This window comes from Epithele typhae (assembly GCF_022376455.1).
Source record: "Epithele typhae strain CBS 203.58 chromosome Unknown BXZ73scaffold_163, whole genome shotgun sequence".
NCBI lineage: Eukaryota > Fungi > Basidiomycota > Agaricomycetes > Polyporales > Epitheliaceae > Epithele > Epithele typhae.
The window spans coordinates 42773-55982 of NW_025954354.1; the positions used below are offsets into that span (position 1 = coordinate 42773).

The window sequence follows — 13210 nt, forward strand, 5'->3', positions numbered from 1 at the left end:
GCTCACTCACCATGGCGAGGTTCGGCGTCCATGTCCGACTGGTGGGCATCAGTACCAAATCTGGGGAAGCGTCATCAGGCGCACCTTTAGAAGAACTGTGATGAGCCGAATGAATTATAATGGAGCGCCTAAAGTCGTTGGGAGATCGCGCGAGGGAGGAGGAGGGGGTAGCGCGTGGGTGGCTCCTTTCGCTGGCGAGCGATGGTTGGACGCGGGTGGGCACGGCCCGCACGCGCCTGTGCCCTTACGAGGGCAACGGTGACTGGAGCTGTGTGTGGCCTAGAGTAGGCGGCCCATGCGCTCTCTTTCTCTTTCTCTCTCACCCCGATCCCTCACTCAATCTCCACAGCTCGCACACTGCCTTTTCAATGAAAGCTGGCCCAGAATTCAGATCTCGCGTGCAACAGGTGGCATCCGCCATTCACCATCTCTGCGAGCATCGCCCAAGCAGACAAAAGGCTCCTTCTGAGGTGCGCCAGCGGTTCGAGCAATGTTTATTCAGGGCAACGGAGGAACTTGCGGATGCCATTGGAGGCCACGACGCCGGAATCACCACCCTTCCGTCCTGGGCCCTCGGTGCTTTTATTGAATATGGCAGGTCCCAGCAACGCCACGGCTATGTTTCCTCAGCCTTCAACATCGAACGCTTCTCCCCCGACAATCTATCGCCCAGCGATGCCGCCATGGTAATGGGTTTGGTTTGCAAGGACGATGGGGACGCCATTCTCCCGTTGAATCAGATTGACTTGGAATGGGCCCAAGCCGGTGCGTAGACCCTCCTCTGTTCTGCGCCCCTTTGTGTCTTAGTCTGCGACAGTCATGGCGGTTTTACTGGGTGAGGCCCACGATGGCATTGCCGTGCCGTCGAGGTCCCAAAGCATCAGTGGCTCCGACAGCGCCGCCTCCGGCTCTGAAAGCGGGAGCTCCGGCGATGGCAGTAGTGATGAACGGGTTGCCGACAGGAAAGGTATGTGCCCAGGGCTGCTCTCGGGAGACCTTTCTCATCTTGGCCCTGGGGCATTGGAGAAGGCAAGGCGGCCCAACTTGCCGCTACGGGGCCCAGGGGGAAGAGGCAGAGGGGGGGTCCCAAGAAGCCCGAAGGTGAGCAGCGCTTCACCAGCAGGGGCTTATGCTGAGCTTCAGTGAAGACCAAACCCCGTCTCCCTTTTCCACAGGAAAACAAAATACCCATCTGATCCCGGCAGCGCGCCGATCCTCCCTCGCGCGGGCGTCTCTTCCTCCTCCTCAAACGCTGGAAGAAACCGCCACTGCAGGGGCTTCCACCAGTGCCGGGCCACCGTGCCACGAAGGAGACGGCTTTCCGCCCCCAGGTGCGCCCTTTGGACCCTCTCCATCTCTTTCCGTCCCACGCACCGCAGGCGACGGCAAACGACTCCCCCGCAAGAAGGACACGCACGTGGTGCCTCCTGAGTATGGCATTCCCCGGCACCCTAGCGATCTGCACAAGAGGTACCCCAGGGGCCAGATGCCTTACGTCAGCTGCTTCTCTGTTTGTGCCCAGTCTGCTGAATGCTAAATCACCCTAACGCCTTAGCATCCCGGCCGCGGCATTGACATGCGCTGCGCCGCATGCCAGGCCTTCCAGACGCCGTGCGAGTTCTACCCGTTGGACATCAAGGCGACCTGCCTCACATGCTTGTCAAAGCACACAAAGTGCAAGCTCAACGCCATCTCCGGGGCACCACTGCCAGAATCGGCCGCTACAAGATGCTGCGGTTTGCCATCCAGGCTGCTAACCCCACGGTCTACGGCTACGAGCCAGTGGAGGTCTCCGACATTTGGATTATGGCTGGTAACCGGATATCCCGGATGGGCTTGGAGCTGATGTGCATTGGACGACAAGGACAGGCGCGAAGAGCATCAGAAAGGCAAAGTGCTGTGACCTCACATACCCGAAGAAGCTCTGCAAAGAGCTCGGACGGGTTAGCATGCCCGATAAGCAGGTCCCCGAGGTAAGCCTCTTCGTTGAGATGTGGAGCCCACCCCGACAAGGCCACAGGATCACCCTAAGTACATGGCCCACACCAAGGATCGGCTCCAGCGAGCTCCAAAGATCGACCTTGCGAAAGCGACCACTGTAGCCCAAGGTAAGAGCACTTTGCTGGGGTGTACGCGATGACCCTGACGCCCTTCGGTAGCCAATGCATTGTGGAGGGCGTCGTCCGACAGTGAGGAGAGCGAGCCGTTCACAGGATCCAGCGATGACGGGCCGTCCTCGGATATGGCACTGGACGGCGAGCGGCCACGCAAGCGCCCGCGAAAGACAGCGCACTTCGCCGACTCCCCAGACTCCCACTTGAAACCAGAGCACCGTGCTTCATCGATTCCTGGCGCGGGGCAAAGCGACTCACCCCCAAGACGAGGTCCGTCTTTGAGAAGCACTGCCGCGTGGCCGGCAGGAGCCAGCTTGATCCCCACTGACCCCTCAGCAGGTGTCTGGACGGCGCATGCTCCTGGACCCCAGCCCATGCCGGCGGGCAGCAATTTGAGGGGCATCGGGTCTTCGGTGCGGAGCACAGCACTGGGAAACCCCGCGGGTGGGGACAGGCTGCTGACACGGATCGCGGCGCTTGAGGCACGCTTGCTGGAGCAGGCCTCCGGCACAAAAGCGCTCGCAGCCCGCGTCGAGCTCCTCGAGGATCGGTTGGAGCGCGCGGGGGCTTTCGACCAGGGCCTCTGGCGCCACGGACAGAGCGATCGGCAGTGATGGGATGGGAGGCGAGTGACGCCATTCAGATGGGGTGCGCTGGCGCTCTCGTCTTGTGGCGCGCTGCAGCCACCCGTCCTGGCCCCACAGGGCCTGCATGCGACGCCTGCGGCGCTTTCTACGCGCGGGCCATCCGACGGCGGTATGCCGTATGCACCGCCCCATTGCTGTACATCATTTTTCGAATCGAGGCTCTGGAGGCCAAGCGACTGATCAATAGAATGCGCTTTTCGATGCATTGCCGTGTCCACAATGCAAAACGGTCTCGCAGTGAGCACCGCGAGGGCGGAATGGGTGCTGCACCCAAGCTGCACCAGGGGAGCATCGGCTGGTGGCCGACGTCGGCATCGGCGGAGCACGGGTGCCTGCGGGGCTTAGTTGCCGGCGGAGATTGACGGTCGGCGCAGGACGCACGCCGGCCGGCAGCGACTCCGGTGGATCCCCGGCGGAAACCGAACGCGGCGAGACCGCTGCCCGAGCACGTGTCCCGGGGAAAGGATACCTAACGTGCTCAGCTGGCGCCCATCACATAAACAAGCAACGAGGCTGCCACCTAAGACCCCCTGAACGGGCAATAAGAGGCACGCCAGCCAGCATCCGCGTGCCCCATCTCTTTGCTCCAAACTCACTCTACTTCTGCACAGGACTGCAGGCCTGGCACCAGATCGTTGTGACTCACTATCTCATCCTGGTCCAGCACGGCAGTATCAGCATGCCAGAAGCCACCCCTCCTGTGGAGCGAATAAGGCAGTTCGCCTCAACCATCCACCACCTATGCGAAAATCGACCAGACCAGCAATCCTCAAGGCAGGAGATCCTGCGTGAATGGGAGTCCTTCATGCTGGGCTGCGTGGTGGAGCTTGGGGCCCTCCTCGTGGACGCGGGGCCTGTCATCGATTCCTTGCCGTGCTGGGCTCTTGGCGCCATCACCGAATACGCACGAAGCCAGGAAGACACTGCGTACAGCCCCTCCCCTTTCCACATCATCCGGATCCTGGGCGCGCAGGAGGGCAGGGCGTTCGTGGGCCGCGATGATGGGCCACTAGGGGTGCTCCCCTTGGAGCAGATCACGGTCGACTGGGCCCCCGAAGGTGCGCCCTTCCCCACCATTCCTGCCGCCGCGTCTCATGCGCCTCCAGCCATTGCCTTCGTATCTCGCCGCCTGTCCCCAAATCTGTCTCACGGATCTGGCGGCTCCGTGGGCGGCATGCCCAATGAAAGGGCGATGCGTCAGGGGCGCGCCCCCAGTAGCCATGCTGCGGGCCAGCCGGAGATCGGCTCCGCGTCCAGTCGCCCCGAATACGGCACAAATGATGCAAAGCACCATGGGGAAAGCCGCGGCAGCCCTCCGTCGGCACGGGAGGCCAGTCCCATGGCCACACCGTTATCCGGCACAGCTCCGAAAAAGCGGGCACGTGACGAAACAGCCGGGGCGGGGCGAACCAAAAAGCCGCATGAAGTGACTGGCAGTAGCACCCCCGGGCCATCGGGACTCCGTGAACTGGCGCGACGGAGTGCCAACAGCAGAGGCAAGCGCGCCATCCGCCTCCCACCACTGAGCCTCCAGAACATGGCGACAACAAGGACGAAAGGCCACGGCTGGAGTGCCCCAGCCGCGGGAGTCCGCCCTGCAAGCCCGGCCTCGCGAGGCGCTTCCGGGCGGGTCAATTCATCCGCAGGTTCCTCTCCTTCGTCGTCGTCATCCAGGCCATCCAACAGTCCTCCCGGGATCGCCACGCCTCCACCGCCCGAGGCACCCTCCATTGCTTCTGCCCAGTCACGGGGAGGGAAAAGGCCTTTTGTTCCACCAGAGGCCGGGATTCCAGAATTTCCGTTGCAGCTCACCACAAAATACCCGATTGGCCGAATGCCCTATGTAAGTATCGAGTTAGGTGCGTCACATCGAGCAAACACGCTAACGCGCGGCCCCAGCACCCTCAAGACCGCGTAGACCGGCGATGCGGCTCCTGCAAGCTGTTCGGGAAGCAGTGCGAGTTTTACCCCCTCGACCGCAAGGCCACTTGCCTCGTCTGCCTCAAAAAACACTTGCCCTGCGAGCTGAATGCCATCTCGGGTGGAACCGCTGGCGACACGGGCCGTTACAAGATGCTTCGGTATGGGATTAAAGCGGCAAACCCGAAGGTTTACGGCCTCTGGCCAGTGGAAGTCTCTGATCAGCTGTGGGGCATGAAGAGAGCCGACATCCCATCGTGGGGCGCGGATGTCATCGCCTTCTGGAATGACAAGCGCAAGCGCGATCGCGCGATCGCTCAGGGGGATGTCATCGGCCTCAAGTACCCCCGGGATTTCAGACGGAGGCTTGGGGATGTCACGATGAGCGAGGGCGAGCTTTCAAAGGTGCGCCGCAAAGCTGCCTTCACGCTGCCGTTTTTATGAACGCGTCGGCCCAAAGGATCACCCGGCCTACATGGCGCACCGGCGAAGAAGCGGCGCCGCCGTCAAGAAGGACAACGGTGCCGAGTTTCCGTCGAGCTCTGCGGGTAAGCGGCGGACTTCTTATGGCCCACACACCCCCTCTGAGCGCGTGCAAAAGGTGGCTCCAGCGGCTATAGCACACCGACTGATGACCAACGCCCACCCAAACGGGCCCGGATGAGGCCGCCTATGGCTCTCAGCAGCCACGGCAGTCCTGGGGCGACGCCTCCCTCAGTAGAGCCCACGGGAGCGGCCGTCGATATGGAGGCCGACCCGTCTCCAGGCAGCGTGGAGGGCGCCAGCAACACTGTCACGCACAGGCGCCCCATTAACCCCGCCTTCGCTCCTGCACACCCTGGGAGCGCGCCCCAGTGGGGTTTCGAGCAATTGGAGGCTCGTCTCACCGCCCTTGAGTCCCGGGTCCAGGCTGGATGCACAGGCTGGAGGCCTGCGGCCGGGCCCGTGATGAGCGAATTGATGGCCTAGAGGTGGACATTCGGGGCCATGATTCGGCCCTCGACGCTTTCTCCGATGACCTTGTAGCCCTCCGTGGCGCAATGGAGGGACGGTGGCGGGCCGGCCCCAGGGAGGTGCGCTGCTCCCGGGCGCGGCCGCCCCTTCTGTGCGGCCCCCGGGCCCGCCCGTCTCACAGAAAGCAGCGGCTTCCGGACCGGACAGCGACCCGGACGAAGATGAGCTCCAATATTCGTAGGTCTGGGGCGCTATTATGCGCGCCTGCTGCATGAAGTAGCCTGTGCCTTAGCCGCAATGTTTTTGGATATGTCGCAAATTTGTACCGTGGGCGAACGTGAAGGCGGCTCATTCTGGGCGAGAGCGGCAGTGGTGGCGGCAGGGCGCCAGCTGTTCCAAGATCGACTGGCTGCGCAGACGCTTCTACTACAGGACAGAGAGTCGGCCGGCCAGGCCCCGGTCAGAGCCAGCCGTGCTAAGCCAGCAGGCGGCGCCGGTAAACTGGATTGGCTTGGAACGGGCTGGCAGCGAGTGCAGGCGCCAAACTGGCGGAGTGACTGGGGCCCCGCTGCTCCAATGTAGATCCGAGCGGAGACAATGCTGCTGTTACGGTCGCGGAGCGCGGAGGTCGGGCGAGTCGGAGACGAGCAGGAAGAAGGGTCGGATTAGAGGGACGCGCTTGACCTCGGGGAGGAGCCAGGAGGCAATCGCGTGGCGAGACAGTGAAGCGGGCGCAAGAATATAAAGGCAGGGTGGCGGGCGATCGTATGCTAGGCGTCCGTTACAGGTGCGCGCTGCAGCCCATAATCAGACCGGCGGAGCAGGCCATAACAGCTGCGTTATAAGCCTACGGTGGTGATTCCCCAGATGCATCTGTTGCGATAGCGTGAGGTTCGAACGAGGCCCAACGAACGAGCGCCTCGGCCGAACGGGTGCTTTCTAGGCGTGGGTTGCCGGTGGTTGCCGGATGAGGGAGACGCGCGCTAGCGCGCAAAAGGCCATCGCCTTTCGTCTCCTCCCGCATCGCACCCACGCAGCTCAAAGCGCACCCACCCATCACTCCAGCGCTTTGGTTGTGAGAGCGGCGCAGAACGCGTCGCACTCCGGCCTCGCGCTCAAGCGGACCGTCCGGGATCGCGACTCACATTCGTGTTCTGCCCAGCATCGGGCCCGACCTTCCCGGACGGGCGCTCTGCTTTTCACTAGGACTGAACACGCGGGGCGCTACAGTGACCAGAGCGCCCCTCGGCCATGGTCTCCCCTCACTGCCTGCCCGCCACAAGGCTTTCACCACGCAACTAGGAAGCCTATCGATCGGCAGGTGCGGATGCATCTGGTGCCGGCCGGCCCAGTTGCGCCCCCGAGCCTGCTCACGCAGGCACCAGCCATGGCACGGGCGCGACACTGCCCTGGGCCCTGCCACCTGAGCTCACCTCCTTTGTTTCACACCACACTTTGTATGCAATTGGTGATCAAAATATATTTATCAGTGAACTATTACACAGGCAGACTAGCAAGTAACACGGTATACCACATCCCACAACAATGCTGAGGCAGAGGCAGAGGCGGGTGCAGGCGGGCGACACGGGCGGAGGTGGGCAACGCGGACGTGCGGGCGCAGAGGCGGTGGGTGGGTGTGCGGGACGCGGGCGACGTGGGCGCAGGCAACGCGGCGGCGCCAAGAGGCAGCGACGCGCGCGCGGAGGCCGGCAACGCGGCGAGGTGAAGGCGGGCGAGGTGGGCACGGAGGTGGGCGTGGAGAAGGCGGGCGAGGACGTGGGGGCGGAAGAGGGCGACGCGGTGACGAGCGACGCAGAGGAGGAGGGCGAGGACGTGGGCGGGACGAGGGCGGACGGAGGGGATGGCAAGGCTGAGGCGCGGGACGTGAAGGTGGGCGACGCGAAGCCGGGCGATGCGAGGGCAGGCGACGCGAGGGCAGGCGACGCGAAGGTGGGGAACGTGAAGGCAGGGGGCGACGCGGAGGGCTCGCGGGAGGACAGGGAGGGCCGGGATGAAAAGGTGGTGGGCGACGTGGGTTGGGACGACACAGAGGAGCGTGGGATGGAGGTGGCGGGCAACGCGGTGGCGCAGATGGCCAACGCGGGCGGAGGTGAGGCCTTGAGGGAGGCAGCGGGCGATGCGGGCGGACTTGGCGATGTGGAGGTGGGTGACGCAGACGCGGATGAGGTGGGAGGAAAAGGGTGACGCGGGTGGTGGGCAGCGTGCAAGCGGGCGACGCGTGCGGAGGTGGGCAGTGCAGATGCGAGCGGCGCAGAGGAGGGTGGCGCGGGGCAGTGGGCGGCGCAGGAGAGGAGGGTGGCGCGAAGGAGGCGGGCTGCACGAAGGAGGCGGCAGGGGCGGGCGGAGTAGGGCGAGGAGGAGGGTGGTGCGGGTGAGTAGCGTAGGGCATCGCGGAGGCGGGTGGTGCAGGGGTTGGCGCAGGCGGGCGATGTGGATGGAGGAGAGCGGCACTGAGGAGGAGGAAGAGGACGTCCAAGCAGACGTTCTTGGCTGGCGGCAGGGGGCGTGGGTGGGCGTTGCAAGTGCAGGAGAGCAGAGTGGAGGACTCACCAGAACAACGGCCGCGGTACATCACCGCGGGACCGTGCATGGTCTCCTCAGCCTAACCTGCATCCGCCTGGGATGTCTGTCGCGGAATGAGTGTGGGAAAGAACGCAATAGCACGACCCGGAGGACAACGACGCGCTATTTTCGGATAAAAAAAGAGGCCATGGAAGTCACTGCATGAATAGATGGCCCAGGAGAGGAGGGAAGCGCACAGAAAGCGACGGGGCAAAGTGAGCCAACAGAGGGCGTGATGCGAAGCCCTAAGAGAATGCGGAAGAGAGAGCGCACTCACGACTTCAGGTCGAGACGGGAAGAGAAAAAATTCGCGGGGGAATCGGCGCTGATGCGCAGGGGAATCTGCCTACGGTCCCGAGGGGAGGAGGAGGAGGAGGCGGGCGATTATGTCACTTAGCCGCCCCCAAACCAGCATAGTTTACGTGTCCCGCGGCAAGCAACTACACTAGTACAGGTGCTAACTAAAGATGACCCGAGCCCTGCTTAAACCAGCTGCGAGTCATACAATGAACCACGCTCGAGGCGCAACCGGGTCGAGACAGCGTTGGGAGACGCCGCGGGCATTAGCCGCTGTTACGGTCCGTTTCTTTGTTGTTACATGCCTGCATCATGTTGTATGTCTTCACGTGGGGACTTTTTGAGAAACATCCACGAGACATTGATCGTCAGCCAATCAGAACTCGAGTTTCCAAATCTACAAGGATGTTGGAAGAATGTTTTCGGCGCGTAGCATACTGCATGAGGCAAACATGACGCACCAAAGGAACACCGGGATACATTGGCTTATGCCCGGGCCGGTGAGAGGCATCGCCGGGGAAGCGCGTGCGCTGCTAGCACGCAGCTTCTGGTGCGGTTTGAGAGGGACGCGAGAGGTCAGCCACATGGCCCTCGAAGCGGACATGCGGAGGGTGAGGGGGTCGAAGCTGGTTTCGCGCAGCGTTTCTGGTGGGGAAGGGGACTCAGGCGTGGCGCCGCTGTCAAACCCGCATCCTCCGGTTATCGCCCATTGTGGAGTCGTGGGGCGGGTCTTGAACAGCTGCTGCGAAGAATGCAGCTCCGGAGCCAGAAGCTGGAAGCGGTGATCACATTCATGGGGAGGATGGGGCGAGCCGCGGCCCTGCGGCACCTGCTTATGACATGGCCACGTAGGCTGTAAAGGCGCTGGGACTTGCGCATGGGACCCGAGCCCCGGCGGGGGTGATCGCCGCGGGCGTGCCCGGATGCGGGGTGGAAAAAGGAAGCGCTCGAAAGCTTTTCAAGATATGAATGCATGGATCATAAACACGCATCATGCTATTCATCCACCTCTCTTTCTGCCTTGCTCGCTGTGGGACGAGCCCCTCTTGCCCCCACGCCTGCTAGATCAGTGGCCCAGAGGTCCGCTGAAGCAGCGCCTTCGCCCGCCGCCTGCTGGGCGATTTTCAGCTCCTCCAGGGCCGTCCCAATGAGCGCACAGGCTTCGGAGACCCGGCCACCCTTACCTCCTACGTCGTCACCGCGCTTTGTGATCTTTGCAAGGAGCTTCTGCTCGGCGAGCTGCATCTTGGCCACGACGCCATTGAGCAGGCCGGTGAGCCCGCCTGTCGATGGAGTTAAGCAGGGAGCCGGGGAACCAAAGAAGCGGCTCACCATTCGGCCTGCCGTTTGCGGTCTGGGCGCCGGGGTCCGTTTGGCCTCCGGACAGGTCCACTGGGCTGACGCAGGGCCAGGCCGCCCCGGCATCCAAAACGAGGGCCCGTTGCTGAGCAGCGCCCCGCGGCTCAAGGAAAGCCCTGCGTTTCTTAGCCGGTGGCGGCGTTCCTAAGTCGCTCCCTGCCCGAACGCGTTTCCGGGACACGTTTGGCGGAGCACGTTTCTCTCCAGTCGACGGAAGGGAGCCAACGGCGGCCACGCCGCGTGTGACGCCAGCGCGAAGCCGGGCTTCGACTGCTGCCAGGTCGTCATACGGTGCGGTTTGTTGGGCTGGAGGGATCGACGCCGCCAGCGTCGCTGCATTTCTTGCCACCATCGCTGCGAGCGCGGGCATTTCCGGACGCTTCAGTGGGGCTGGCAGTTTGCTTGACGCTGGTGCCGTGGAGAATGTGGTGTGGGGGGTGCTCACGGCGCTTTGTTTTACCTTGCGAGACATGATCAGGCTGAACGGGTTCGCGATTGTCGATGCTTTTGCGTTGGAGGGCGCCTCAGGGCACAGGGCGCCCGGGATGGAGACGTCAGTGCGGGAAGGGGCCACAGGTGTCGCATTTTGGAGATCGCTGGACACGGGGCTGGTCGCCAAGACTGAGTCAAGTGCGCCCTGGCGATCAGCGTGCAGGGGAGACCCGTTCTAGAAATCCGTTTAGCACCGCTATGCCTGTGGGAGGGCATCAGGGCTTACCCTTTGCCGCACAAGAGCGGCGTCGCCCAGCATCTTCAGGCGCCACCAGCCATCCAGCGGTGGCTCCGGATGCATGCCACGTTTATTAACCGCTGTGTGGAGGATGCCGTAGGCGATCGCACCAGATGAGGCGATCTTCAAATCTTTGTGCAACGGCGGAAATAATCTGGCCACCACCCACTCTGTGACAGGGCGGCCCAGGCGGAGGTCGATTTCTCTGTTTGCCTCATGGATGGCGGCCAATAGGTCCGGGCCAGGAGTCCCTGCGGCCTGAAAAGGGCAGTGCAGTTCGCAGTGGGCTGGGGCGATCATGAACTGCACCACGACCCAGCCTCCTGCCCCCTCGTCATACCATGGGGCTATGATGATGGCACTGGGGGGCGAGATGAGGGCGTCGACGGCGTCTGCAACCGCGGCCGCGGGAGGTGGAGTCTGGGGAGAGGAAACGAAGGGCCCGGCGACCACGAAATTTCCGTCGGGGAATTCTACTTGAGCGTCGCGTTGGAGAGCAGGAAGGCAGGCCGAGAAAGCTTCCACGTCAAGCGGTGCGTCTGAAAGGAGCGCCTCTGCGATGCGGCGAAGAGGGATGCTGAGGGCATCAACGCGGTCGAATATGCTGGGTGCGAACTCGCCATCAGCTGTGGCCCACCCCTCCCTCACCGCAGCACGGTGGATCCATCGCATCTTCTCCTCCCAGAAGAGTTTGCCCCCCCAGACGGCGTCGTAAGCGCGCAATAGCGCAATCGCCCAAGGAGGGTGGCGGAGGCCGGGGGTGGAAGGATGAATGACGGATTGAAACGACCCAGCCCGGTCAAGGGTTTGCCGCAGGGAGGGGAGCACCACGCGAGGGTGGTGGGCTTCGTAGACCCACAAAGGGAGCTCGGATGCCGGGGTCCGTTCGTCATTCGAAAACTCCACTATCCCCTCCGCTGGAGAGGTGCCATCCGGGGCTTGATGTGTTGGCTGCCAGACCATGAGCTCCAAGACCGTGACGCCCGGTGGTGGGAAATACTCGTCCTCCACTGATTTTGGCGGACAGGCAGCGGCGGATGTATCCCATTGTGAGCGGTCGGGGGAGACAGGGGCTTTGAAGCGACTGGCGCTGCGTGCCCTGGGGGGCGGGGATGGAAAGAAGGGAGGGGAGATTGTGGGCAGCGGTGCATGCACGGAGAAGAGGGCACCACCGGAAGTTGGGTTGACGGAGCCTGGATCGACATACATCGGCTGAGCTGGGACTTGGGGAAGGAGTAGGTGGGCTATATCGGATCCTGGAAGCGCATGGGGGGGGGCGCTTGCTGGTGGGCCGACAGGAGGGCTGCGAGGGCCTGTGGCCGGTTCGCTGGATGGCTGCGGCGCAACGGAAGGGTTACTGGAAACGTGGCCATGCGTGCTATCGTGGGCCGGCTGTGCGTGCATGGGTGTCGCGGGGAGGCCTGCTTCCCATTTGGCGGTCGTACTGTAGGACGTCGGTGACGGGCAGGGAGAAGGCCCGAAGAGGCAGTCTCGAAAGATGGTGGGGGTTGCCGGCGTCGAAGACGGAGTATCGAAGCAAATGGCCCCCATGTGCGCCCGAGTCGGCGAAGGAAAGGGCTTCAGGCGCAGCGGGAAGCCAAGCCCATCAGCGACAGCCACCAAGGAAGGGCTGGTGGGGAGATGGGCGATCGGGCTTGGACTTGGGGCCGACTGAGTGTCTGGACAGCCGAACCCCCTGGTGGGTCAGAGTGTGTGGGCCGTTTCTCGGGGGTGTCTCGGGGTTGCCCGCTAGACGGTGCGGAGTCAGCCGGAGGCTGAAGCATCCCCGGCTCATCGCGTGTGCTCATGCATGAATCGGATGATAGGGGGGCTTCGTTTCCAGGCTCAAAGGTCGTCTCGGAGGCGGAAGGGGTGCAGAACCATTCCGAGGGAATCTCCAGAGGGCCAACTCTGGCCTCGGATCCATTTTGCGGCCCGCCGGAGACTGCATGGCCATCAGAAAAACCAGCGTTCAAGCCACATCCCGACATACCTCCGAAACCAACAGCCATGGGGTCAGGCAAAAGGCGTTTTTCAGATGGGGAAATGGTGGTGAGAAGGCGTATGGGCCGGCTGGTGGGGACTTGAGGCGGCCAGGCGGCTTCTTTGTGAGGCGCGGTGCCAGCAGGGGCAGTTTCTCACGGGGCGGCCACGTCTTGGGAGGACGCGCACGGGGCCCGCGCTCTCCTCAGCCCCCGCCCGCTTTCCTGCCAACCCCCGCCCCGCGTTCCTGCCAACCTCCGCGCCTGACAGTCGCTCCCCCCGTGTCCTTCACTGTGGCCCTCCCTCTTCCCCGCTGAATCTCAGGCCACCGAAATGAGCCAAGGCGCCATACCCGACGCTGCTCTTGAGGAGCTCATCCAACTCGCGTCCGCCATCCACCACGTGTGCGAGGCATGCCCTGGACGAGTCAAGACCACCGACCCCCACCTCACTGAGCGCTTGAACGACTGGCTCCGAACGGCCGCCGAAAGGCTCGCTGAGTTAGTGGCCGAATACGACGCAGGCATTGAAAGCATCCCCTGTTGGGCCTTTGGCGCACTCCTCGAGTACGGCAGCGCCCAGTGCTGCCTGCCTGGCGAGGAGTATGTCGCCTCGGTGCTCAA

The 13210-nt window shown here is 63.3% G+C and overlaps 4 protein-coding genes across 4 annotated transcripts; 3 read left to right on the plus strand and 1 right to left on the minus strand.

Moving 5' to 3' along the window:
• Nucleotides 1–201: 201 nt before the first annotated feature.
• BXZ73DRAFT_83153 (uncharacterized protein) lies at nt 202–2728 on the plus strand (the record flags this gene model as incomplete). Its single annotated transcript, XM_048023869.1, has 11 exons — nt 202–270; nt 376–470; nt 503–765; nt 818–967; nt 1027–1101; nt 1206–1331; nt 1380–1495; nt 1556–1736; nt 1870–1973; nt 2021–2108; nt 2160–2728. The coding sequence occupies 11 exons, from the start codon at nt 202–204 to the stop codon at nt 2726–2728; spliced, it is 1836 nt and encodes a 611-aa protein (XP_047871128.1).
• A 712-nt stretch (nt 2729–3440) lies between these two features.
• On the plus strand, nt 3441–5650 carry BXZ73DRAFT_83154 (uncharacterized protein; the record flags this gene model as incomplete). Its single annotated transcript, XM_048023870.1, has 4 exons — nt 3441–4604; nt 4661–5086; nt 5142–5229; nt 5283–5650. The coding sequence occupies 4 exons, from the start codon at nt 3441–3443 to the stop codon at nt 5648–5650; spliced, it is 2046 nt and encodes a 681-aa protein (XP_047871129.1).
• A 1530-nt stretch (nt 5651–7180) lies between these two features.
• On the plus strand, nt 7181–7840 carry BXZ73DRAFT_83155 (uncharacterized protein; the record flags this gene model as incomplete). Its single annotated transcript, XM_048023871.1, has 1 exon — nt 7181–7840. One exon carries the CDS (start codon nt 7181–7183, stop codon nt 7838–7840), a length of 660 nt encoding a protein of 219 aa, XP_047871130.1.
• Nucleotides 7841–8812: 972 nt separating this feature from the next.
• On the minus strand, nt 8813–11813 carry BXZ73DRAFT_83156 (uncharacterized protein; the record flags this gene model as incomplete). The annotated part of the gene is made up of 5 exons (XM_048023872.1): nt 8813–8952; nt 8996–9287; nt 9524–9798; nt 9848–10541; nt 10593–11813. 5 exons carry the CDS (start codon nt 11811–11813, stop codon nt 8813–8815), a joined length of 2622 nt encoding a protein of 873 aa, XP_047871131.1.
• Between the last annotated feature and the right edge of the window lie 1397 nt (nt 11814–13210).